At 38.3% G+C, this 26,778-nt stretch overlaps 1 protein-coding gene across 1 annotated transcript in view; it reads left to right on the top strand.

The window, feature by feature from the left end:
* NCKAP5 (NCK associated protein 5) overlaps positions 1–26,778 on the top strand; it is a 354,576-nt gene that overhangs the window by 250,627 nt on the left and 77,171 nt on the right. Inside the window, exons 8-10 of the mRNA XM_041406435.1 lie at positions 9,620–9,688; positions 16,153–16,191; positions 21,403–21,522. Coding sequence (XP_041262369.1) covers positions 9,620–9,688; positions 16,153–16,191; positions 21,403–21,522 — 228 coding nt within the window. The remainder of the gene's footprint in view (positions 1–9,619; positions 9,689–16,152; positions 16,192–21,402; positions 21,523–26,778) is intronic.

The raw sequence follows: 26,778 nt of genomic DNA, 5'->3' as shown, positions 1-26,778 counted from the left end.
TCCATGGGGTCCATGTCCCTTCTTCTGTAAGTGAGCACAGTCTGATAGGGCAGAAAAAACAAACCAAAAAAACTAATGTCTAATGTGCTGAATGTTTTAAAAGGCAGAATTTGAGACCTGAGCTGTCGTTCTTCTGGGCCAAATACAACTGCTCTGCAAATTCACTCTAAAAGATTAAAAATTAAATGAATCAGAACTTTCAATTTAACAAATGTCAGTGCAGAAGCCACGTGTTGCTGTGTGGGGCAAGGGGCATTGCCAGTTCTTGCTGTGTGCCTGCAAGAACAAAAGAGAAAAACGTTCTGAGCTCTCAGGAGAAACAGGGTGATGTGTGCAAATAGACTTTCATTTCAGCTAGCAAGAAATGAGCAGTAATTTTGTGATTCAGTTATTAGGAGTTGGCTAGTGGCTACAAAAACAATTGCTGCACGTTATGTGGCATTTGATGCTCTCCATAGCACAGCACCAGTGCCTGTCCTGCTCCACTTGGCTTCACAGCTCCTTAGCTGGGAGGGACAGAAATAACTGAAGCCATCAAGAGAAGTTCATTCTGAAATACCTGGGGAGCTTGACTTATGGGTGACTTCTGATGAAGAGAGTGAAATTGCAAGAAACATTGCCTTCAGGAATAACTCAGTGCTCCCATGTAGTTAAAACAGAAAAACTTGTTATAAATTTATGCTGGGAGCTGTGAAACAGGCGACATTAATAGCTCATTGTGGTCGAGAGCTTTTAACTTGAAGTCTTTAAAGGAATAAAGTAAAATGATGCAGCATAGGAGGAGGACAATAACATATTTTATTATGTTTAAAAATACTTTGTGGCAGTATCAATTACATCATCACATAATTTTTAAATCTATTCCATAGTACAACAAAGAAAAGCCATTATTTTTCTCAGAGTTCAAATGAAAAGAAGCTCAAGGGATGTTTTTTAAAGTGGAAAACCAGTTGTGTATTTTATTTTTTCCATTTCAGAAAAACTCATACATGTTCTTTGGAAAAAAAAAAATATTTTCTCACTTGCATAGCAGAGAACTGGTATGAATTTTACATCACCCAACCAGTGAACATGGCATTCAAGTGAATAGAATCAGTATTTTCCAGACTGTCAGTTTAAAACATTTTATTTCATAATTTCATAATGTTTGAACTAGGATAACTTAGAATAAATAATTAGGAAAAAAATATTTCTTGATAAATATTCAGCATCCACTTTCTCTGAAGTCAGAGCAAAACATCTGTTGTTTTACCTTCCAGTAAGATCCAAAATAATTGGGTGTGGGATACATTTGTGTTGTAGGTTATGCATTAGATGAGGGGACAAAAAGAAGGAAGGCAGTAAAGTCTGAATATTTTGTTTCTATCATCCGCTCCCATGAGTAAACTCAGTTGTGTAATTTCCTTGGGGGAGTGGAATGGGTAGGTAGGGAGGAGGTTGGTGTTGCTGTCCCTTGAAGATGGTGCTAAATTGAGCTCCAAATTTTTACTGTTTACTATAATCTAATAGCAGCCCTTCAGTTCAGGTGCATTGAGCAGCCTGGAAGCACCAGTTCAGGCATTAAAGCAATTTTTTTTGCACTGACCTGTGAAATTATATTTTATTTTCAGTCCAATGTTATTAGGAAAAAAAAAAAACATAGAAAAGCTACTTTAGAGGAGAAGAGCTGGCCTTGATAGATAGAATTTCTAGACATAAAAAAAAAAAATCCTGAATATTCTGTATGTTATCCTTGTTTTCCTGATACTTAATTTCAAGGTTTTCTACCTGTGAAGTTTGTCCCCTGGTCTTTTTTTTTTTCGCGTCCACTTCCCAGTGCCAAGAATCAGCAGTAGTATTTCCATATTTTCTCTGAATGTCTCAGAGACAAGAGGGGGAAAATAAGAGCGTTTTCTGCTGGGATGAAGTGGCCCAAACATTAATTTTCCTACACAGATCTGAAATGCCCTATTCTTTTCAACCTCCCCATTAGATGAACCTTGAAGCTTTGTATGCTACTCAGGTGTGGATAATGAAATCACAGCAAGTACAAAACTGTCACAGTGTCAGTGAGCTCATGGTCAAAATTGCCCAGCTTTGAAGGATAACTCATTTCCAGTAAATTCTGAAGTGGCTTCTCTTATTGCTTGAAAAACTGTCTTAAATACATGAGTTTTCTTCAAGATCTGAAATTTAAAAAAAAAAAAAAAAAAACCTGAAAAACTACCTTTTGAAAACTTTTTTTAAAAGTGGTTGCCATATGTTTAATTTCAGAAGGATTCAAAACCAAAATTTAGCTATTGGTTTCAATGTCACTCCTAAATTTGATAAGTCTTCTCCAAAATGTTTCCTTGCAAAGCAAAGCAACTATCTTCTTTGAAAATGACTGCACCAACTGTTTTTTATTGAGCTTCAGTGCTGGGTTAACAGATAGTCAATGGTTTTCCACTAATCTTTACTAATTTCAAATAATTACTGTGTCAAAGAGTTAGAATTTTGCTTGGCAAGAAAAAATGCAACAAATGCAACTGACCAAATCTGATATAATTGGCTCTTATAAGAGTTTTCAATGCAAAGATATTTAGGTATGTGTCACATACAAGTAGATATTAAACACAAAATGTTATTTTGGATTAATCAAGTCCTCACCACTTCCCTTTATCTGTCTGTGTTAATTGTAAAAATTTTAGTTTGACTTACAATTTCAGGATCTCAGACCTTTTTTCATGGACCAGGGATTTTTATTTCTTTGATAGAAGAAATGACTGCCTGTGAATATTACATGGTGAAGCACTGTAAGTCTGTCAGGGTGAAATGCACTCAGTTCTTAAGGGGAGCAATTACATAAGGGAACAAATGACTTAAAACAAGAAGGTGGGGGGAAAAAGAATGGGATGGGAATCTTGGTGGGGTTTTTGGCTCTCCATGCTTGTTCTTCTATGCTTTATCAAGTGTACCTGTGTTATATAGACCAGTCTTTAGGAAATACAGTTGTATGCTGGCTGTCTCTGCTTCTTCAGCTCTCTTTTACTCCTCATGCTCAAAAAATGTTTTATATGGGATCATTTGGAAGAATTTTTTTGGGGAGGAAAAAAGGTATCCTTCATAGTTTTCACCCATTTGTACAAAGGCCTGTATTGACAGTGCTTTACCAGTGGAAATGTTGGGAGTCTATTATTATATCTGTAAATACTGGTAGAATTTGCTGTTTTCTACCATTTGCATGCAGGTAAACATACAACTCTATTATTGATATATCTGTTAGCAGTAGCCTAGGTGATTGTTTGCTTGAAGATAAACCTGTGCTTATAATGCAGTCTGTTTTGCTAGATCTATTCCTAACCTTCTTAAAATGTCAACTCCAAACATTTCTGTGGTGTCAGAAGGGAAAATGTTGAAGGTTTTAAAGGCTTGTCATTCTTAGTTACTTTAGAGTTAACCAAAAGAATAAAAAGACAAATATTGTCATTTTTGGACCAGTTGAAAATTTCCAGCCCCAAATTCTGGAGGGTGAAAAAAAAAAGGTATTTCATAGAGGAATTCCCTGGAATATGAGTTTTGCTTTAGTCGTTTTTAGAACACAGTCTCATCAGCAGTGTGTGAATCTCATTTGATTCTGGTTTGTTGGATTTGGCCCTAGAAGTTTGTACATTTATCCAATATAAGTAAATTTGGAGGAATAAATTCTAGTTTGCACTCTTCTTTCCAAAGGGAGGCTTTCTCATTTAGGTTGGACATGGACACCTATTGTTTCATCTGGTGTGAACTGGGAAATGCTCAGCAGACAGGAAAAGCTTTCTGTGGTTATGAGCCCCATCCAGGACTGTGGGTGGGAGTCTCTCTGCAAAATGCTAAAAATCTGCAAATAAATGAGCAAGTTCTGTGTTCTGATCTTTGACAGCATGGAATCAACACAAATTTTAAAACTGTTACGTAATTTCTGCTGTAGGTTCATGTTTAAATACATGAATCTGCTCATCAATAATTGGTGAGGCATCACAGGAAGCTGCACAGACCTTGGGCTGCTTTTTGTTCACAACATTTAAACCCAAGGGGTTTTTTCTAACCTTAAGTGGCTCGTTTCCTGATGTTGAATAAATATCTTCTGAGTTCTAGCATACATTAGAAGTATGAGTCTACAAACCCATGGGTAGCACAGCTCTAGAAGAGCATGTCCTGGGAGATACACTGCTTTTGATATTAAATGTAGTTTTGTAACAGTAAAGAATTTTTAAAAATCATTGTTGAAGTTGTGAACTGCAAGAATGATCCCCACCAGTGCTGCCCAGTAAGGGCCTTTTTATAGACAGAATTATAACTGACACTTGTATGGTTCTGTGTTTTATTATTTAACATCACATATGTATTACTTCCATGCTATATTTTAAGTGAATGGGAATTAAACACTGGCTGAGTACTTCAGATAAAATATGTCAAATGTTTTAAGTGGGGTTAAATATAACAGGCCATTAAAAAATAAAACAGAAAATGATGCTGCTGATAAGGCTGAGTGTTTTGAAGCAACGGTGAGAAGCTTGGCTGTCATCATATCACTGATTTGTTCTTTTTGGTGTTTTGCTATTTTTCTCCCATCTCTACGATCCAGAAGAAATAGTTTAGGTTGGGACATTTAAATAAAAAAGCACTTTATTTAAGTATTTTTCCACTAAATTCGCTGATCATTTCATCAGTAGGTAGCACTGCCCAGTCTCAGTGTCCTGAGGATGTAGGGCCAGGGAGCAGACCTGTTCAGCTGGGAGATGCTCCGTGGTTGCCCAAGCTTTGATCTGTTGTGGGAAAAGTATAAAAAACAAGATGGAAACATCCAAATGTTGACAGGTGGCCTTGAGGTGCAGTTCTTTTACTCCCAGCAAAGAGCTGTCTTTACTAATATAAAAGGCACTGGAAGGTGCCCAGTGGAAGTGCTGTTGTAGTGCTAGAATTAAATTAAGGCTTTTGTTGCTACAATTACATTGATTTAAAAGCAAAAATGTAATTTCCAGCTCTTCTGACCAGCATAAGTATGGTCTTAAACTTTTCGCTGACAACTTGTTGGATTAGTCTTTCAAAGGACAAATTCTCTGCATAGCAGGGACAGAAACATGCAAAAGTTCCCTGTGACCAAAGACACAGAGGTGATTCAAATGGTAAACTCTTCCTACAACAGCAGCTTACCAAAAATGCTCCAAGGACCTAAGGAAAAAATGCAGCAGCATCACTTCTTACTTTGCCAACAACAGGGTTTGACCTCTCATGTGCTGTAGGAAGCTGTGACCACAGAAGTGTACAAAATCAGAGGCTGGAGGCAGGGAAAAATTGCTGAGTACATTTGAAGTGCTTGGGCAGCTCTTAATACACTGCACTGGGCATGACAAATGAATCTCTGTGTAAATCAATAAGGCTTTCTATAAATGGACAAACGGTTTAGTATGAATAACAAAGGAGTGCACATGCTAACTGTGGGGTAGCATTCTGCCAGGCATTTTAAAGTTCACTGTCATAACTTTGTTCCTCTTGACCTTTATTGATGATACCTTCAGAACATGCTGAGCTGCTAACTAGACTTACAACCTTTAGACCCTCATCTCCTGCCCATGACTGGATGATCTTTAAAGGTCCTTTCTGATCCAAACCAGCCTATGGTTCTATGATCTCCTCTTCCCTTAGTGCAAAATGCAGATCACTCCCTGCTTTCTTCTTTCTTCCCCCTCCCATCCTTTTGTTTTGTCTCAACTCTGAGACAAAGGTTGAGTAAGGAAAACTATATTGTACATAATTCTCTTTTAGTCATGCTTCTCTTTTATTTGTGCATTCTAGTAGAAAATTCAATTAATTTTAATAGTTAATTAATAGTTTTAATAATTTCATTGTCATTATAAAAGTGCAGAGAATTGTCTGTTGAAGCACCAGGTGTGTAGCTTTTTATTAACTTTGAAATTGTGCAAACAGCTGCCCCACAGGAGAAAATATCTATGGGAGAGAGAGAATTTAGCTGACTCAAAGAAGTTTTATCATTACCGGGGCTATGCTTTTTCGTCCTGAGGAAGGAATTAAAATCAATTGACAGAGTCTTTCATAATGACTCTGTGTTAGCAATGGTACCAAGGCAGCCTGTTTTGTTAAAGCAGTCTGGAGTTTTACCTTTCAAACTCCATCTCACAATTCAGAACCATGTTGTCTCTAATCCAGGAAATTGAAGGTGGCTTAACATTATCCAAGTCATCTTTAAATTTTCCAGTGTTGGGAGAGACTCTAGTGCAAAATACTTTCTCCCAAATCAGAAGTAGGAGGGACATCTATTTTGACATTTTGGGATCCTTGAGTCTGTAATGATCCAAAAGCAGCAGGTACTGATGTTGCATTCAGCAGTACGTTGTGCCACAGTTACTTTTGGCTGACTGAATGCTGCTGTGCTTTGTGAGCTGTCCCCCAAAAAACAGTGTGTGTGTGTCTGAGGTGCTGGTGGCAGGCACTGAGTGCTCCACCTTTGCTGGGCTGCATCACTTTTAGTATTGGCAAGGCTGAGGGACAGAGAATCATTGTTCTTTTCTATGTGTGACACAAAATATACATAAATTCCTAGAGGACAGCTATGCCTAAACTAGGAATCACTACAGAAATCAGGGGCTATCTGAGAAAGTGCTGTTCTCAGGACCCTCAGCTGCTTGTTCTTAGCAAGCTCAGTTTTCCCTGCACTGTCCCCTGCCAGGTCTTGGGTGGGATTAGACCTGGGGTCAGAACTGCCACTGCCCCAGGTGCCTGCAGGTGTGCAAAAGCTTTCCAGCTGTGAGAAGAGAGGGGGGCTCCTTCCTGCAGCTGAGCCTTCTCCAAGTGTAGGCTGAAAATAAAAATGGAAATTTAATAGCAGTTTCCTTCAAGGAGATGTACTCTGCTTAACTGGCAAAGGATGCCCAGAATATACAATATGAGAGGAAGGCAGATCCTTTGAAGCAAAAATTAAGCAGCCTTATAATAACATCAAAACCCAGTGATTTCTGTTAAATAAATGAAGGTTTGGATTAGGAGGCAGGGTTTTGAGACTTTAAGTGCTATTACAAATTTTCCAAATGAACACTTTCTGGGAATGAGGATTATTATCAAGTATTTGGTTGCACTGTAGAGTGATTTAATATATCAAGTACTGGTTTTCTCATGATGTGGGAACTGGCACAGATTCTAAAGCAAAGTTAGTCAAGTGTTCCCTTTCAGTCTATTCCTCATTTCAAAAATGCCAAATAAATAGGCATGATTTGCTTGGCAATCAAGAAGCACAAAAGTCAAGCTAATATTGACTGCATTACATCCTTTCACTACAATTTTAAAACCAGTGGTGTGAGAACAGATTTTATTATACAGATGTTTCCACTGTGGATTGATAAGTGCTGAAATGTAGCATTTATTTATAATGCTGCCAGGTTTAGATTTCCTAATTTTGGTAGCCTGTTTGTAATGGAATAGCTTGCTGAAATCAGAGGTTCAGTGAAGAGATCCAGGAAGATGTCACATTCCATTTTACAGCATTCCAAAACATGGAGTAAGAGAAGCATAGGGAGCTCTCTGTATATTTCATATAGTACAAGAGTGTGCTGTAGTTGTTTTACAGATTTCTGTATGTAAGCAGTCTGCCCAAACAATTTTAGAATAAAATCATACAATCTATTTTTATGTTAATAAAAATGAAAATTAAAAATAAAATCCATAAACATATCAGTACGTGTGAGTGAAATTCTGTGCAGAAAAATCCTTTAGTGATTGCTTCAAAAAAGTAAGAATTTCTTTTGGGTGGCATTTTAGGGGGGTATTCATAGAGAAAATGTCTGAAAATCTTTAACTCAGGAATATTTTTATGTAACAAACCTCTCTTTATTTTATCAATCAATCTGCAAGAATATGTCTGTAAAAGCAAACTATGGCCTCTTCAGTCTGGAGGACTCTTTACCCTCCAGCTTCTGATTTTTTACTGCTGCTTTTGCAGCTTCTTCTCCTTTGCTCCTTCTGCATCTGCCACTTTTTGCTGCCTCATTCCATGGTGCTCTCTGCAGGATCACCCATAGACTTTTTATAACCTTATGTTGAACCCATTCATAGGTGACATTGTGAAAATATGATGCAGAGCATTTTACCACCTTTGCTGGCTTTAATTGTACCCTGGAGATAAAGCACAGATTCTCTACACTTGCTTATTTAGACTTTTAAATAAGTAAACTCTATATGCCCTTGTTTCTTACCACACTTTTACTCTTCAATCTCTTTCAAGATGCTGGATAATAGTGTACATCTGCTTTTGCTTCCTAGCCTTACTTTTATGATTCAGCTGAATTTGAAATTTTTATTAATGAATCAATTTAATAGACTTTGGGATTCTTATTTTCTTGATTCATTGACTTTTTTCAACAAGGAAGAGGCAACTGTGCATCTTTCACTGCGTCTTTCCATACAGCACATTACATTAATTTTCCTCTAAAACTACAAATGTTAACTGTATTTATCACTGTTGTTTTGTGTAACCACAATTCCATTGAAACAGCACTTGTTTAAGTTTTATAGGTTGACAGAAGGTTAAAGTAATGCAAGTACTGTAAATTGCATAATAGTTGTAATTATGGGAATGTATTGATTTTGGCGTTATGGTTATGTGATGGGAAGTTATGCATGGGAGGCAGAGAGATTTCTAGAGCCAGTTTTCACTCATATATTTTTATATATGTTGTTTTACTTTCTCAGTCTTTAAGAGAAGACTAGTTGAAACTTGCTCTGATGAAACTGCATCACACTTTAGAGATTTTCCTCTTCCCATACTGTAAGAACTCTTAAAGTCAAATAGATATATAGAGAAAAATACTTTAGTTTACTGTGATTTACTTACCAGATTGTGCTATTTTTAAGTTTTCACTATGCAAAAATGTGAGCGTAATGAAAACTAAAGACAGATGAAAGGCCCTATTGCACAGGAATTTTTATCATATTTAAAGTTACATATGTGGGAGAAAAAAAGTCTGACTTCAAGACTTTGAGATGTAGCAAAGAGCTGTAGCAAAATATCTCTCGCTCTTGAAACAATCAGATTTTTTTTGTAAGTAAAGACTATTAAGTTTATCAGGGTCAGTTAAAGGATGTAATAATTCACCAATTAGCTGTGGAATGATCTATGCCTGTGGGGTTCCCCACTGCAGAACCAGGCTTGAGAGGGGCTGCCACAGTAAAGAGCTCACATGATGTTGGCTTTTGTTTCCCTGTGATAGTGGCTGCCTCTGCTTGTGTCAAAGTGGTTCTTAAGTAAAAAGTTCCCTCTAAACAGAAAAGGGAGAGGAAGAGAAGAAGATGTGTCAATATCTTTTATAGTGTTTCATTACCAACTCTATTGCACCTGACAAGGTGAGATGGTGGACATACAGGGGATATCTACTATGATATTCTTCTCAATTGTAATGCAGGGTGTGAATAATCTCATAAATGAATGTCACTTCTGGTTTTACTCAAAGCACCAACGTGCAGCAAAGTAAATTGCATGATGCATTTTATTCTGAATCTTGAAGAAGTACGGTAGGTAAGCCCCCTGAGAATTTTTATAAATTGTCATGTGGTGGAATATATTCTTTGCTGAATTTACATATTTATTATTTATTCCCTTTTACTGTAGGCAGAGAATTCAGCGCTGGCTCTGGAAAATGAAAATCAGAGAGAACAGTATGAAAGATGTCTCGATGAGGTAAGGTAGATAAAAAGGTTGTTCTTACCTGCTACTATAATTAAATTAATACAAATTAATCTCTGCCTCTCTTAGAAGGTTGACATTGTTCTGCAATTTTTGTATTACCTCATTCTAATTAATTCCAAGAACATGTGTCTGGCAGTCAAAGGTGTTGTTCTCCGTGACCTCTGCTGTAAATCCTGGTTTGACCACAGCTCTTCACTGAAAAGTTGATATCCATGTGACAAAAGCATAGGACTGGCTTGCTTTCATGAGGAGGAGGAAATTATAATTTGCCTGCTAGGTGCTGTGCACTCCTTTTCTGTCAAGTGGAACACGTGTGGATCAGGAATCCCTCAACTTTCCCATGTGATACATTCCATAACCCCAGGATTTAGTCTCTCAGCTCCCCTTAGGGTTACATACACAGCTTTTAATGCTGGTTTTTTTCCTAGCTTGATCAGAGCTTCCAGTTACAGCTGGAATATAATTCACCCCTCACTTACTGTCTGAGCACTCCAGCAATGCCTTCATTCCAGAAGTGCCTAGTGTCTCCTGTTGCATGGAGCTTTCGCCACACAAGTACTGATGCTCACTTGTTCCTCCCAATAAGGCTCTCCAACGTGCCTCAGAGTTCAGAGCAGTTTGAAAGCTCTTAGTGGCTACAAGAGTTGCTTGGTTGAAATCATTTCCCATTCCATAATGAGGGTGTGTCATGGCATAAGTAATTAGCTGACATGCAAACAAAACAAGAAGCCCAGCTGTACCTTGGAGAAAAGAGTGCATGAACAAGCAAACCACCCAGGCAGATGACAATTCCAGTCTTCACTGCAGCTTTTTAAATTTTTAATTGGCATTTGCTGAAGTGTTAGGAGCCTGAGCAATACAGCTCTGGTACAAGAAACCTCCAGTTTAGTTCAGATTTTCCCCAGCAAATCCTCTCTTTTGCCACCGTGGCAGATTTTTGTCAGGGAATGTGCAGCTGCACCTTCCCCCTGGGTCATGCTCTGCCCGTTCTGGGGCTCTGGGGTCCAGCAGAGCCTTTGTCTGCAGTGGCCTGAGTCACCCTCAGTGCACACTCAAGCCATGCATGGATATCTTGGTGATAAGGATGAAATTACCATATAATTGCTAACTTCATTTTAAATTACAGAGCCTAAATTAAAATTATTTTCTGATTGTCTAGGACAAAATCTGCTTAGGTAATTAGTTTTGGAAATGAGGGAAGCACTGTAACTGTCCATTTCAGCAAAACACTCCATGCAGATTATAAGGACAGAAAACGTGCTTTTATCCTGTTTGAAGTAAGATGGTGCATTTGTGACCCAGGATTGTTTTTCACACACTGTTTCAGTTTAAAGTTCATATAATTAAATCAAACTATGCTCTGAACTTTATTATCTTCAACATTATGTTAGCTGTTTTCAGGTCTGTATTATCACAGCTATATCCATCTTCTCTCACCGTGTCAACTTTTCCAGCAGAAAATGCTTCTCACCACCTGTGGGTTTGGGCTTCTCTGTTTTGTTTTTTGGGGGTTTTTTTTGTTCATCTTATTCTTTTTTAGTGTGTTTCACAATGCTTTGGCAAAGGCATTGTTTCAGCTGACACAAGCTTGGACCTAATGCCTTCTGGGCACTGGGGTGAAGAAGTTGATGCCCATGACTGAGGCAAGAAACCCTCATTTAATAGTTGCAGATTTTGTAGGAGTCCCGGGTCAGTGTCCACCTGAGCATGTTCCTTTGGTGGAGCTGCACAAGAAATCACACATCCTCACCCTCTTTCTTTAGAGTAACAGTAAAGAGAATAGGAGATGAGACAGAAGTTTAATTAGTTAATAACAAAGAGTCTTTTCCAGACAGGATTATTGGAGATCTTAAGCAAATAAAAGGCTTTTAATGAAGATTTTTTAAAATATTAAAAATATTTAAAAATATTTCCACTGGAAAATTTATTTTCTTAAGGGCTTTAAGTCTGATGGTTGCTCTAATCATGCTTCATTCTTACACCAGCCCCTCTTGTTGAAAGTGAGAATTTCTTCAGCCCTTCCCTAGTCTGACTCTCAGAACCTTTCAGTGTTTTTAGGAGCAGATGTATTTCAGGAGCAGCCGTGTCTCTGTGTGTGCTGCAGCCCCACTTTGCCTCAGGGGCACCTGGCAGGTTTGGAGTGAGGAGCAGAGCTGTTCCTGGGAGCACAGGGCTGTGATCACACCCCAGCCTGAGACAGCTGAGGCTGCCACTGAAACACGTGAGCTCCTACTACAGCCATGATTTTAATTTTTTTACATTTTGCCTCTGTAGTCAAATGAGTTGTGAGTGCAATGAACTTCTCCTGGGCTGATGCACAAGGAGTGCTTCCCTCCCAAGCCTCCACCTGGCCCTCCTGGCTGTTACATGTCTGGGAGGCTTGACAGGCAGTAAAAAATCAGAATCAGAGGAACTGAAGGCTGGGAACATCATTTGATAACTGTTGAGAGAACGCTGCCACCTCTCACTCATCCCTCAGCAGCCTCGGATTGCAGCTCGTCTCCCCTGGGCACAGGCAGACTCTGCTCAGGGCACTCAGGCACCATTTAACCTGGCCACCCTGGCAGTGTGACCTGCCTGGTCCCCCAGGTCACAGCCAGGTGACACTTGCAATGCACAGTGTGCTCTCTGCTCAGGTGTTGGTGACCATTAAGCTGAATATGAAGGAAGTAAAAAATAGCCACTGTGATTTTTCTGTCTCTCTGTAGCAAAGAGATACCAGAGCTGAGTTTTTTAAGTTGTGCTTGCCATTATTTTCCCTCATTTTTCTTTTTTTTTTAATCAGTTATTTTACATATTTTTTATTCATATAATGCCCTACATTTAATATTGTATAAATGCCTGCAACTGTGACATAAAAATGCATGCTCTTTAATAATTTTCATGGTAAAATCCAATGAAACTCAAATGTTCAGAGAGATTAAATCTGAAAAGCATATGGGTCAAGCTGAGCAGAGTCCTTTATGAATTTTAACAATTATTCACTGATTTTAAAATAATTTTTCATCTCTGAAGTGTAAATTTAAAAACTTGGAACTGTATTTGGAAAAAGGTGTCATTGAAATGTTCCAGTACTTGATAAATAAGAAAAGAGCTTATTTAAATTCAGACATACTCCATAAATGTGTCTTTCTGTTTCTGAAAAATTTAATGCAAAACCCAGGATTGTCTTCCTGTACCTTTGGGCTTTGAGGTTAACATGCTTAATCTCAGTTTCCTATTGTGGAATTCAGCTGTCAGTTTACTGGTAGGTGGCAATGTCATGGTTATTCACATCACTGTGCCAACTGAGATTTCTGTCAAAGCTTCACCATATTCACATGCAGGAAATTATGCAACTTGGGGTAGTTGATATTTTTGCTGATGTTTTAAGAATTAACTAATCAAAAATGCAGAGTTATCTTAAAAAAGGCATTCTGTTTTTAAGATTTGAATAAAAGATAAATCCTTTATTTTAGTACACTTGAAATGTCTTTGTGCATATGGAATTATACATTAAAAGCAGCTGTGTAAAATCTCAGTACTTGTAAAAGGCATAACAGATGTTGCATTAGAGTCTCTTTTCTTTGATTCATTCTTTTTATACCTTTTCTATTAAGACCACTTTATGACATATATTTGTAAACATAATTGCCTAAGGAAAAAGTGAAGCTGGATCTTTTATCTCTTTTATTGCAATCCAGAAAAGGAATCATCACCTAAAGATCCTGGATGTTAAGTTCAAAGGAGAGGCAGGTAGTGTGAATGGAAGGAATGTCACCTTCTGCAGAACAGCAGACCAAGGAACCAGCCAGCTCTGTTCTATTCCTTGCTTCACCTTGATTAACTGCAGTTATCACAGGTCAAGTACTTTTACAGCCGGATTTTTACTGGGATTGAGGCACAGTTATGTCTCATACAAGTGAGAACTTCACATTTTCTGCGTCTCAGAAGTCAATTCCTCTGCCTTCAATGATCTCAGTTACCACAGTTTTTGGTAGTTGTGACTGTCGGTTTTGTGAAGTTGGTTTATGTTGTTCATTCACATCCATGGTGTCTCCTGATACCTGTAAGTTAAAATGAAGTAGACTGTTGAGTTTAGCAGCTTATTTCCATATGCTGTAGGAGTAGAATGGCAACCTCATTTGAAATGCAAACATTTGGCTATGATTCCACTTATTGAGTGCTAAATTAATTTTAGTAACTGCAGAACATTTCACTAAAGGCTTCCCACCTCTGTTCTTGCTGAATACCAAAAATACAGACCTGAAAATCTTGAATGGTAATAACAACACAGTTTGCCAAGTTGCTAGATAATAGGAAAAAAGAATAGCCACATTTTTCTGGAGAAACCTGGTTACATATCTTTCTTATTGAGTTCCATGGGAGCTATGGATCACTGGCAGGTACTTCCATTTAGATACCTATCTTCACCCAAAAGCTGGAAAGTTTGTCATAAATGCATCAGCAGGTTCAGTTTTTTTCCCCATTTGGAATATTATGCCATTTACACTCCTCTGTACAATATGTAGAGCTGTAGGAGTCATTTTGTAGGCTATGCTGTTGTGAGTGACTAGTGCACACTTCAAAGAACCTTTTAGTTCTTCCTTGCTAAAGTAACTCCGTGTCAGAAAGTAAAGAAATAATGTATTCACTGTGGTTTGTTCAATTTTCAGGTAGAGCAAACAGACCTTAAAGTACCTGCCAGAAGGAGCAGTGTCGGATGGAGAGCCCGAGAGCCTGCAGGGCGAGGCACATGGGCTTTCAAACCCTAGCATGTTTACTTCTGTTGGTTATTACTGTTCTAATATTAGTCTGTGTCTTCTGTTAAATCATGTAGAGAGCTGTTCTTTTGGAGCATTGTTCCACAGGCTGCCTGAAGTTAGGGATCAGTTTGGGAAAAAAAAATTTGATACTAGGCAATTTTATGGGTAGGAACAAAATGTAGCTTTTGTATCTAGAAAAAGTAAATTATTTACAGAAGTGAATTAGCTGCTGCAGCTCTTTGCTCCCCACTGAGTTTACATCAGTGGTGGTGGGGGTTTTATTTAATTTGCCAAGAGTAACAAGAATCAATGCAGATTATTTAGTGATACCTGCATAAATTTTACTGTAAATTCTGTAAACGAAAACCAAATTAAAAATCTCTTTTTTTCTAAGAGAGACATCTCTATTTGCTCTGCCTAAATGTAGGAATAAAACTGATAAGTCAGCACATTGTGTGGTAACATGTGCATACATGGTGTGGAACCTTCAACTTAGCACCACCAGAAAATCTTATCTCAGTCTTTCTTTCTCTCCCTCCTTCTTTCACCTCACTCCCCCTATCCTTCCTGGTAAATATAAATTAGAAAGGATGTATAAAAGAAATAACTTCCTAAATTCCCTGTTGAATATACAGTTCTGCTAATCAATGGTGTGTAATCTCATTCAAGTCAATTGTGCTATGTGGGGTGAATGCCTTCCAACCACATTTCGATGACAGTAGGTACTTTAATTTTCGGTGGCACTTCATGCTTCCTGCTTGTCATGATAGATACACCATTTTGTCAATATTTAATCAAGAAACAATTAAACTTCATGAAAACATTCAGGCCTCCATCCTTGGCTGGTAAAAGTCCGCTCCAGTGAATGCAGTCAATCCATGCTGATGCACACAAACTGCATCTAGAACTGAGGGAGTTGCATCTGCTGCAAAGAAGAGATGACAGAAGTTAACCAAATGCCCTTTCGTATCACACTGCAATTGATACAGTGCACGTTTACTTGTAATGAAGACCAGCACAGAAGTGGTTGATGTGAATTTCATGTATTCTTACCGGTATTATCTGATTAAAATGATGAAAATGCTAGAAATGGTGATGGTTGTAGATGGGAGGTGGAGTATAAAACCACTGGCAACTGTGAAACCCATACAGTGAATGTTTATAACAATCTTTTAACTCACTCTGGTTGGATCTGTCCTTAACCCTTTGGGCCTCACATTGAGTGAGAAAAAAGGACTGTCATGGTTTTAAGCCCAGATGGAGATGAAGCACCACACAGCTGCTGGCTCAGATCCAATAGAATGGGGAAAATAATCCGCATAAAACTTGTATGTTGAGATAAGAACAGTTTCCTTCCTGGCAACTCCCCCAGTTTATATCATGTAATGTTCTGTGGTGTGGAGTTTCCCAGTTTGAGTCACCTGTCCCAGCAATGCTTCCTCCCAGTTTCTTTTGTGAACATCCTCACTGCAGAGCATAAGACAAGATAAAAATATGGTCCTTGACTTAGGATAAACACAACTTAGCAAAAAACCAGAACATCAGTGTGTTATCAACACCATTCTCATTCTGAATCCAAAGCACAGGTAACAGCTACTGAGTGGAAATTAACCCTGCCCTAGCTGAGACCAGGACAGGCCACAAAAGAAGGTTGTTCTGCATACACACACATGATAACATATGTAAATTTGTTTACTTTTTCTCTTTCAGGTGGCTAATCAGGTTGTTCAGGCTCTACTTACTCAAAAGGTAAGTTGTGATTTGGGTATTTTCAGAGTGCAACTTAAAGCTTGCAAAAAAATTCATTGTTTATTTGAGAGATATGTACATATTCTTAAATAGTATACATTTTTAAACTATATTCACACATTTAGTAAGCAGGGGAGGTACTGCACAGGAAAAATACTTGTAGGATAATTGCAAACCTGGCACAATGAAAAAAATCACTGTGGCTTCTACAGAGCTCTGTTCTGCATGAAGTCATGTCTGAAATTCCAATTTTCTGAAGTGGTCTTTGAGTTAAACATGATTCCATGATTTCATTTTGTCAGGGAGAGAAAGAGGGAAAGACAAACAAAATATAAAGTTCTCTAAGAATAAGCTGTGAGCATTTCAATATTCATGGAATGATTCTTTGTGAGGTCTAGACCACTTGATGGATGTGGCATTATTAAAATGCTTTGGATCATTTAGTTGTAAAAAGATGATTCGGAAAGACACATAAATGCAGTCTTTTAAAGCAGATAGTGCAAAGGAGAATATAAACTGTCTTGTCTACACTTAATGACAGGACAAGTAATAATGTTTTAAAATGCAGCATGAAACGCAAAGTTAAAATAATCAAAAAAACTCTTGCCACATGCACAAAAGTGTTCTAGATGTGAATAGTTTTTGAGGACCAGCTCCAAAGGCTCCCTTTATGGGCATCATTCTGCCCAGCAGGACATCATTCAGAATGCTCCCTGCAAAGGGAAGAGTGGGGGCAGAGGGGATAGGCTGGATTGAAAATATCATTGCTCATCCCATGATGTTTAGATGCACAACAAAGGTTTTTACTCTGGAAGAGGAATACTGCCTTCCAGCAGTTGGAAGTTGAAGCTCAGATGTGATTTGTGCAAGCCACAACATCCAGGGAAGTTTGCCCTGCTGCTGTCTGTGCTGGATTTCTCTGTTTACACGTAGGAGTAGGGTCTGTGCATCAGCAGAGGACTGCAGAGCTGTTCCTGTGACACCTGCTAGAAATATAACTTGAGGTATTTTCTAAAAAAATCCCAAATATGTGTTTCAATATAGTTTAAATGGGAATGGAGGTATTTTTTCATGTTAATATACACAAAAACCTCGTACACATTTTGTATTATAAAACTGTATGTGGTGGAATACTCACCAGAGGGTTGATCTCAATATATTAATCTCTAGTTTGGGAATATTTTGATGGTTTCCCAAATGGAGAGAGGAGCTTGCTGATTTCCTTTGCAAAGGTGTCAGACATTTTGATGACTACATACTTCCTCAGTAATTAATCCTTCCAAACCCATAGGAACCAAGGAGTTCCTAAGGATACAATAAAACCAGATCCAAATACATTTAATAAAGTGATTTACTTAGGGTTGATGGGATTTAACAGCTGCTTACCTATTACTGAGTAATAACAGCTAATTTAATATCCATAGAAAGAGGAAAGAGGGTACTTTTCTAAATGCTAATGAATATTAACTGTATAGTACTCCTGACACCGTTCATACAAGTCATTTTGTAAGAAAAGACAGGAACACAATAGTGTACAATAAAGAGGAAATTGCACTCCTCTCACCAGTCCCAAAAGGGTAGATATCAGAACCCAAATAGTGGCTGGTAAACAGATAAATCTACCATCATGCAGCTGAGCGGTAAGGCAGAGTCAGTCATGCCACAGAGAGATAACCCCCGTCAGGAGCAGAGCAAGACATGGAGGAAAGCTGAGAGCTTTCACAAAAGGGAGGAAAGTGATTTTGTACAGTAGCACACACTGCGTGGGCTTTGCTGTGAATTTGAAATCATCCCTCAAGGACTAATTTTCACTTAAATTAAGTACATGCTGTAATGTAAGGAGTAAAGCGCTGCGTGCTTGCCGGGATGTGGAAAGACAGGGATCCCACTGAGAGATTCTGGTGACACAAATTGAGTGAGCAAAGCTTGAGCGATTTGTCAATGTCACTGAATCCTTGAAATGGAATTACAGTCTTAAACGTTCACTTTTCAAGTATGTAATTTGTTACAATACATATAGAATTTCTCTAAGATGAGAGACTTTTTTGATGTGACTGGAGAAACTATGTTAAATTGAATTTGTGCTGAATTAGCCACGCAGCATAATTTCACAATTTTATGTAGCAAAATTCTATGGATTTCTACCACTTACTAATACAAAATTTTGCCTCTAGGAAATTAAAGAAGTCAGATATCCAAAAAAATTACCTGAGGCAAACCTGTATGCTATAATACTGAAAGCATCCATTCTTTCTCCTTCCATCCAAAGACTTGTCATATAAGATGAGCTGATTTGACTGCTGAGAACTGGATTTTTAAAATTGTTTTTTCCATCTAAGATCTGGATCAGCATCTTGAAATTTGAGCTAAACCATTCAATTGAATCATTTTGTGACATGTGTATCTACTTGCAATGTAATCTCCTCCATAGGAGTGTATTCAGGAGATTACTGTTTGTGCTCTGGGTTCTATATGAAAGCCATTTCTCCATTTTCATCAATTAAATAAAAAAGAAGTGAATTAATTGTTAATTAATGCAGAAAGGAGCATGTTCAGAGGGAGAGCAGTGTTTTTCTGGAACCTCTACTGAGGCCATTGGATTTTATTTTGGAGAAGAGTGGGTCTGGTTCACATTGAAGAGATAAAGCAAGACACAGAGCTGCTCAGATATCACTATACTGAAACCCTAGGAGTACTTTGAATATTTGGGAGATTGCTACCTTAATAGCTAGTTGTTTTGCCCACAGGAAAGGAATTATATGCTTCAGACATTTGATGGTTGTATTAATTGGTAATTTTAGGACTGCAAGTTTCTAAACTCGGACTTTATTTTACCATACTACTGCTACTTTTATGTGCCTCATTTCCCCTCTGGGCTATGTGTGGCATTACCACTGGCAGGGTTTATAGCATCTGGGTGGGTAATCTACTATCTTATATTTCACTTTTTTACAGAAATTCTGAAGTTTGAAACATAAATCTTATGGTTTTAAAACTGTAAGATAGGAAGGTTTTGGGCAGAGGCCTTGCTAAGATTTAATTTTTTTCTACACTGCTAGTTTCTGTGAATATTTTTTCCTGTTCAGTGCCCTTAGTAGTCTTGAAATGTTAAGCACTGTTATAACAGCCAAGGCTCAGCTTTAAATTCTCTGATTTGTGAAAGACAGATAATGATGGGTCTTGATGCTTGCAGTCTCCATTACTAATAGAGATTCTTGTGTAAGACCAAGGATAAGAGGTCTCACTGACAGGAAACAAAGCTTCAGGGCTTTAGAAATCATCAGCCTCAAGATTTTTTGAGGGTTGTGTTAGAAGGCTCTTGCAATTTCAACTGAACAGCCACTTGACAGCCGCCTAAAACAAATGTTATAATACCATCAGGAGAGAACAACTGCATTCATCCAGTATTCATAAAATCTGATACATATGCATAAAAAGATGTTTACAGTTTTCTGGGAGTCTCAAGATGAACATATTTTATTGTGTGTTCACCTCTTGTAACCTCAGTGCTGGTTACAGCAGAGACTAGAGCAACTGTAGGCAAGAATTTAAGCTACATCTGAACACAATTTCCCCCTCTGACTTGTTTTCTCATCAAGCCAGGTCATGATGTTGCTAATGGTATTGACAGGACAGCATATGGAGCTTGCTGACGCCTATTTCTCCACCTTCATATGGTGGAAAGTAATATGAGCTAGGCAATACCACAGGGCAGCAAATGTCCTAAATTTAAATAATGGTAAGTATTTTGGAGTTGTAAATTAAAAACAAACAAACTGAGATTTGGCTGCAGCTTATTATTTTTACATGCAATTTTTATTAGGAGACTAGTTTTCCTGGTTTGTGAAGCTCTTTTACCTCAAAATGGGCAGCTGCACAAAATATTGCTGAAAAGCTCATGTCAGATTCTGCACTGTCTCCAAAATCCTCTCTCTAACAGAATCATGTGTTCCTTCAGGTGACCAGGAAAAGCAGGTTTTACACTGAAGATATAGACATAGATAGGTAGATAGATAGATAGATAGATAGATAGATAGATAGATAGAAAGATGTTAGCTGTATCTAAAAGAGATTATTTGCTTGACTGGTTTTACATTTCACCTTTGCTTTTAATGGTCGATAGAATCATAGAATCATAGAATTTCTTGTGTTGGAAAGGACCCTTAAGATCATCAAGTTCAACCATTAACCCAGTGCTGCCAAGCCCACCAAACCATGTCCCCAAGTGCCACATCTACACAGCTTCTAAATCCCTCCAGGGATGATGACTCCACCACCTGTTCCAATGCTTGACAACCCTTTCCATAAGAAATTTTTCCTAATATACAACCTAAAGCTCTTCTGGAGGCCATTCCAGAGGTCATTTCCTCTTGTCCTATCAGTTGCTGCTTTGGAGAAGAGACCAGTGCCCATCTGGCTAGAGCACCCTTTGAGGGAGCTGTAGAGAATGAAAAGAGTCTCTTTTTTTTTTTTCAAAGCTAAACACCCTCAGCTACTCCTCATCAGGTTTGTGGCCCAGACCCTTCCCCAGCTCCACTGCCCTTCTCTGCACTCACTGCAGCTCCTCAGTGTCTGTCTTTAGTGAGGGGCCCTGAACTGAACACAGCACTTGAGGTGTGGCTCAAGTGTCCGGCTCAGAGGGAAAATCCCTGCCCTGGTCCTGCTGGCCACACTATTTTCCTTCAGCCAGGATGCCACTGGCCTTCTTGCCCACCTGGGCACATCTGGGGTGTCTGGGAAGACACAGCCTATCCACATCAGGCACAGCAATGTTGACTTGGTTGTTCCAGGAAAAGCAAGGAAGGGCTCAGACTTTGGAGGAGTACCTTGAAGGCACAGTGCCACTTTGAACTTCTGCCTGGTTTGGTGTAGCTTATGCATTTTACTTAGCTCATGCTTATTACAACATCCATCTATTAATTGCTGCTTTATGCTTTTTGTCAGCTGCAAGATGGAGCACATTGCTAGCAAAGTAATTTTTATGCCAACAGAAAACTCTGAAAGGAGGTGCCAGTTAGCTACTGTTCTTCATTACAAGATTTTCTTTAATGTTATAATTGATGATCAAACAACCAGAGAAAATGAAGTAGCACATTTTTCCGATTTATACTACTTTAAAAGTTGTGTGTTTATTTCTTCTTAATATCGTTAGAGTTTTTACGTGCTTCTGTTACCTGCTTTCTAATCTTACTGTTTTCCCTTGTGCTGCAGGGTCTGAGGGAGGAATGTATAAAGCTGAAAATGAGAGTTTTTGATCTTGAACAACAGAATCGAACTTTAAGTGTGCTTTTCCAGCAGAAAGTCAAACCAGCTTCTGACCTCCTCCTTCAGGTAGGAAATGGCCTTTGTAGGAAGCAAGCTATGAGCTTTATATTTCTTAAAATTATAAAATACTTCTTTTCAAGGCTATGTCAGTAAGTGGGAAATGACAGTTGATAGATTTAATATATTAGAAGAATAACTGTTATCTGTACTCTGATCCCATTGAAACTGAAAATGTGTGCCAGTGAGCTCTGATATTGCATGGAAATCTGGAGAGAGGAGTGCACCTGCAGAGTAACTTACTTTTTGAGATGATTCTTCGCTATGATAAATGGAATTATATGGGTTCATTATCCCTCTGCAGGGGAGAAGCTCGTATTCCTTAACATCCTGCTTGATGGTGAACAGTGTAATTTCCTGTGAGAAGACAGCCCATTTATTTAACTTTTGCCATATGTGATACTGTCCTGGTTTCAGCTAACTTGCAAGCATTTAAGTACATCTTCACAGGCTTAGAATGATTTTTTTTTGCCAATGTTTTATGGGAGGATATAGCTGAGAAACCAATTGAGCCATGTCTCACTCATTTGCCATTCTGGAATACTAAGAGATGTTCCAGTATCCTTCTTCATTTGGCAATGTCTGTTATTGTGAATGAACCCATCTCTTTGTCATCCTTTTGTAGAAGAGTTGCTTTGCAGAAGTTCCAGCAAATCTGACCATGAGCTGGGAGAACAGCAAATGAGGACTAATTAGAACTTGCAGGTCATGTCAGCTACATAACTGGTATTAAATGTGTATCTGAAACCCTCACTGCTCTGCCTCAGTAACTCAGAGGAAAATGTGTCCCTTGCAGTGTTGCCCAAGAGCTGAGGCTCCTGACTCTCCTCAGGTAGGGCTGGGTTTTCTGTAGAGGCAGCGGGCTCACAGCTGCTGTTAAAGGCAAGGGAATCTGCACACTGAGGGCAAATACTCTACTTACTGAGGAACTCTAAAGCACAGGCAAAGTGGTGCCAGGTCACCATCACAGGGATCTGGGCTCTTGAGTTTTCCTCAGGCTCTCGTTCCTCTCGTGATTTTGTGTTGATTTGAGTGTTGCTAGGTCAAGATCTCTTCTATCCTGGTTTCCTGGCTCATATCCCCTGCTTCCTTTCCTAGTTCATCCTTCAAAGACCCCTGTAAGGAGGGGTTATCTTTATCCATTTATCTTTAATTTATCTGATTTATCTTTACCCATTCACAGTTTTGACACATCCACCACAGCATGGATCTTCATTGCTCACTTCTGCTTTTGACAGTCTCATCAACTGCTCCTTCTTCCTGGTTTGGGGTCGTTTTTTCTTTCTTTTTCCTGTGTCCAAAAGGTCTGAATCCAGGTGCTGTCAGCTTGGGGTTTGATTGCACAGAAGTCCGTGCTGCACGTGCATTATTACAGATGCAGTTCCTATTCCCAATTCCTTGTGTGGCAACAATAAAACCAGGTTATTCTGGGAATGCTACAGAAGTGTTGGATAGCATCTGAAAAGTGGGATCAACACTTTGACTTGAGATCCTTGAGACTGGATTGCGCAGCAGCTCTGAAAAAAAGCTGAAAGAGATGAGCCTGCACCAGGTGGAAGAAAGAACCAAATGATCTAACACATTTTCCTTAGGGATTCAGATTATTTTACATCATTGTTCTTGCACAGTTTGGCAGGAACAAATGTACGTAGATTTTCTTTTTCCCCCTTTTTGCTTGATTTGTCATTATTGGCTGAGGACAAAAGGGAATTAAGTTCATTCAGAAAGTCCAGATCTCCCTGGAGCAAAATTTGCTGCTATGTCTGTTCTCTTGCTATCAAAAGGTTTTAACTCACTAACCAAAAAAGGTTTTTTTCACTTTTAAAGATGAAAAAAAAAACAGAGAACAAGTTGCAGTGTATGTTAGAAAAGGAAGAACTTCTGCTAAGACTCTTCATATGTCCTTTTTTACCCAAAAAAAAAAAAAATCCAAACCAAACAGGAAATATGTGACTTTCCGGAATTTTAATTATCCTCTAATTATACTGAAGACTCGAATAAATGGTGTGTAGTCTGTGATCTTGCTGCCTGAGATACAGCATCTGAAGAAGGATGTTTTCTTACGACTGAAATTGAGCAAATACTGTTGTGTGCCTGCATAAAATTAAAGAAAAGTTTGCATTATGTCTTCTTGGAAGTGCACACAGCCCAGATTTAGAGCAGGAGGTAAATATTGGTTTAAATGCGTCACTCTATAGAAAAGTTATAAATATGTGCTTAAGGACATTCCTGTTAGATCATGACCCCAATCAAGGGAATAGGCAAATCTGCTAACTAGGGGTGGGGGCATGGGGTGTTTTCACCTTTCCTGCACTCTCTGATACAATACAGTTAAATTTTATTTAATGCTGATCTCATCCTAGGACTAGCCACGCTCAATAAAACTGCAAATTTTGAAGAATTACATGGTAGAGGGCATGAGCTAAAAATAAGTATTGTTAGCTACTTTTTCTGCATATCAATCTCTGTGATTTCATTATATTTTAGCATAAAATTATTCCATATTTGACATGAGGAGACTCTTGGATTACACAGTAAGCTTATTTTTCAACTGTAAACATTTTGACTTCTCAAATGTGAACAGAAGTATAGATTTCTTTTTTTAAAACAAAATTTAAAGGTAAGTGTAGATTCACCATTGCCCTAGGTTTTTGTGTGCATGATTGCAAGCAGATAATACATGATTGATATGTCTTAGATATCAGATCATTCACATTTGTTTTCTAGTGAATGGATTGGTCCAAGTATTTTAAATTTGGCCTGCACACCACACCAACTGCACCATATTGGTTTTGCTCATGCTTCTCACACAGTTCAAAAGAAACACTCATTTTGCTACCAATTTAAAAAAAATTAAATTCATGCAGTACAATTTCCATTACTGCCTCAGGAATCCTGCACTGTAGAAAAGGTGTTTAAAGTGTTACTTTTTCATGCATTTAAAAAAGTGTAAGTGCTTATGAAGCTGAAGGGCCTAATAGTGTTTTTGAGACAATATGTGTTGAGTTTGTGATTGTGTGTGTTGCCATGAAAGTTTTCTGCTCCCAGAAATTTTGGTGTGCTTACTGCCTGCAGGGAGTGGCACAGATTCTGTGTCACTTCTGTCAGAAAAAGATAAGTAATGCAGGCTCTGATGCAAAATTTTAGGAGGATAAAAAGATAATTCAGGCATTTTTCTCTTCACCTCTGATACTGTAGACAGTTTTAAGAGCTACTCTCTCTTTCTGGGGGCATTCTTTGTAGTTGAAGTGTGTGATTTACAGAGGCAGTACTAGAATAGATAAATAAGGAGATGGCTGATTACCTTTCTTTTTTCATTATTGTTATTTTATAATACTCTGAAACAGCTTTTTTAAAATGATGAACCCTTGGAAAAGTATCAGCACCATCTGAGAAAGAGCAATAGTTATAGTTAAAACCTAGCACAAAAAGCAGATCCTACCAAAGCAGCCTTCATTTTCCTCTGTTAATGTGGTTGCTAAAAAGATATTAAATTCTGCCTGTCATAGCAAGAGGGGCTGGGAAAGAAACCCAGGAACTCCATTTTAGTGACACACCTTGTACTTCATTTGCAAGTGGGACAAAGAGCTGCGGATAATAGTCAAAGATTTAAAACTGAGTAGAGGAAAACCAATTACAAGTGAAGAGAGAAATCTGTGGAAGTGATTTACAGGAGGATGCGGAAAGGAATAAGACAGGGATCACAGGTTGCCTTCTTATAAATATCCCTTTTTAAATTTTTTTTTTATATCATATAACTCTGTTTACATAAATTTGAGATATTTGCTAGATTAATTGTTCCCATGGGAGAAGTCCTGCTTTCACTTTTCACCCAGAAAGCTGTTGTCACAGGGATTTTTATAAACCATGCAGGATTTTTCAGTGAAAAGGGATGAAAAAGTGGCAAGTAGCAAAATTTATTGAGTTGATTTATTTGATTAAATAAGTAATAAAATTTTCATAGTTGGGAAAGTATAAGATAATATTTCTAATAATAAGATTTACAATATCCCTGATCTTAAACTATATTTTCATTGCCATTTTATTTCCATCATAAAAGTTCTACTTTATCAACCCCAGAACCAGGCAGGGAGGTCTCCTGAAGCATTTATTTTCTTCTTGTGTTTCTCTGGCTGAATTACTTACATTTAATACTCATGGACCATCCACACTGTTTAATTTCACACCTAAAATTTTGCCTAAAATTCTACAGCACAGAGTGTTGAATTCTCAGGTGATCAAGGTAAATAATAATTACTTTGTGATGACTGCATTGGTATGAGCCCTTTTAATAACCTGACAACTCTGCCCTGATGTACAAGACAGAGTGTGGCTGCACAGGCTGTGATGGAACCTTGCACAGCTTAGCAGGAAGGGGTAAATTGCACCAAAGACATTATTATATATGGGAAGAAGAAGAGGGCACTTAATTGCCCTAAGAGCTGCCAAAAGGAGATGGAATGTCTGGGCTCAGAGCCTGACCTCTGGTGCAGACATCCTTAGGCATGATGAAGTCTGAATGCAGGAGGTTAAAAGTGGAGTTGCATTGCTTTGCAGCAACGAGATCTGTGTAATATTTAAGTGTTTCAGAGAGTAGGTGGTCACACACTGTTAGGGAACAGTTTGTCAGCATTCCAAGGTACATTTCTGTAAGTGGATTGTTATATGCTGGGGAGCAATAGAATTTCCTTCTCACAGAAGTCAGGTGCCTGCAGGCTCTCGAGGGAGGAAGCAGACTTGATACCAAATCAGCAAATTGTTTTTGAAGTTGTGAAAGTCCTGCAGTGACCTGCTTATTTGCTTATTTCATATTTATTCCTCTGTATCCATCAGATTGTCAGGGCACTCCTTTCTGCAAATCTTCAGAAAAGTTCCAGCTCCAGAACAAACTCTGTCCTTTTCTCCTCTGCAAACATATCAACATAAATAAGGTGTGGCAGCCTCTGTAGTGAATATTTCCTTACTCAGAAATCAGGACTGGTGGCTTGAAGGAGAAATTAATTCCAGATCTGCTAATTTCTTCAGCAGTAATTAAATACTTCTTGCAAGTTAAGACAATCTCCAGGGCTGTATCAACAGAGAAGAAGGTGATCACATAAACGTAAAGCATGTTTGAGATATATTAAGTTTAAACTAGTACATTAACCTTTATCCAAGAATTACATTGCTAGCAGAACCCCTTTTAAGTGTAAGATTGGATTTTACTCTTTTTATGGTTCTCAAAAGATTTCAGGCTGTTGCCCTGCTGGATTAATTCCTCCAGGT

Source organism: Onychostruthus taczanowskii, unplaced genomic scaffold (assembly GCF_017590055.1).
Source record: "Onychostruthus taczanowskii isolate IOZ18803 unplaced genomic scaffold, ASM1759005v1 scaffold10, whole genome shotgun sequence".
NCBI lineage: Eukaryota > Metazoa > Chordata > Aves > Passeriformes > Passeridae > Onychostruthus > Onychostruthus taczanowskii.
The sequence above is the reverse complement of the archived record's forward strand: the minus strand, read 5'-3'. Positions and strand labels throughout refer to the sequence as shown.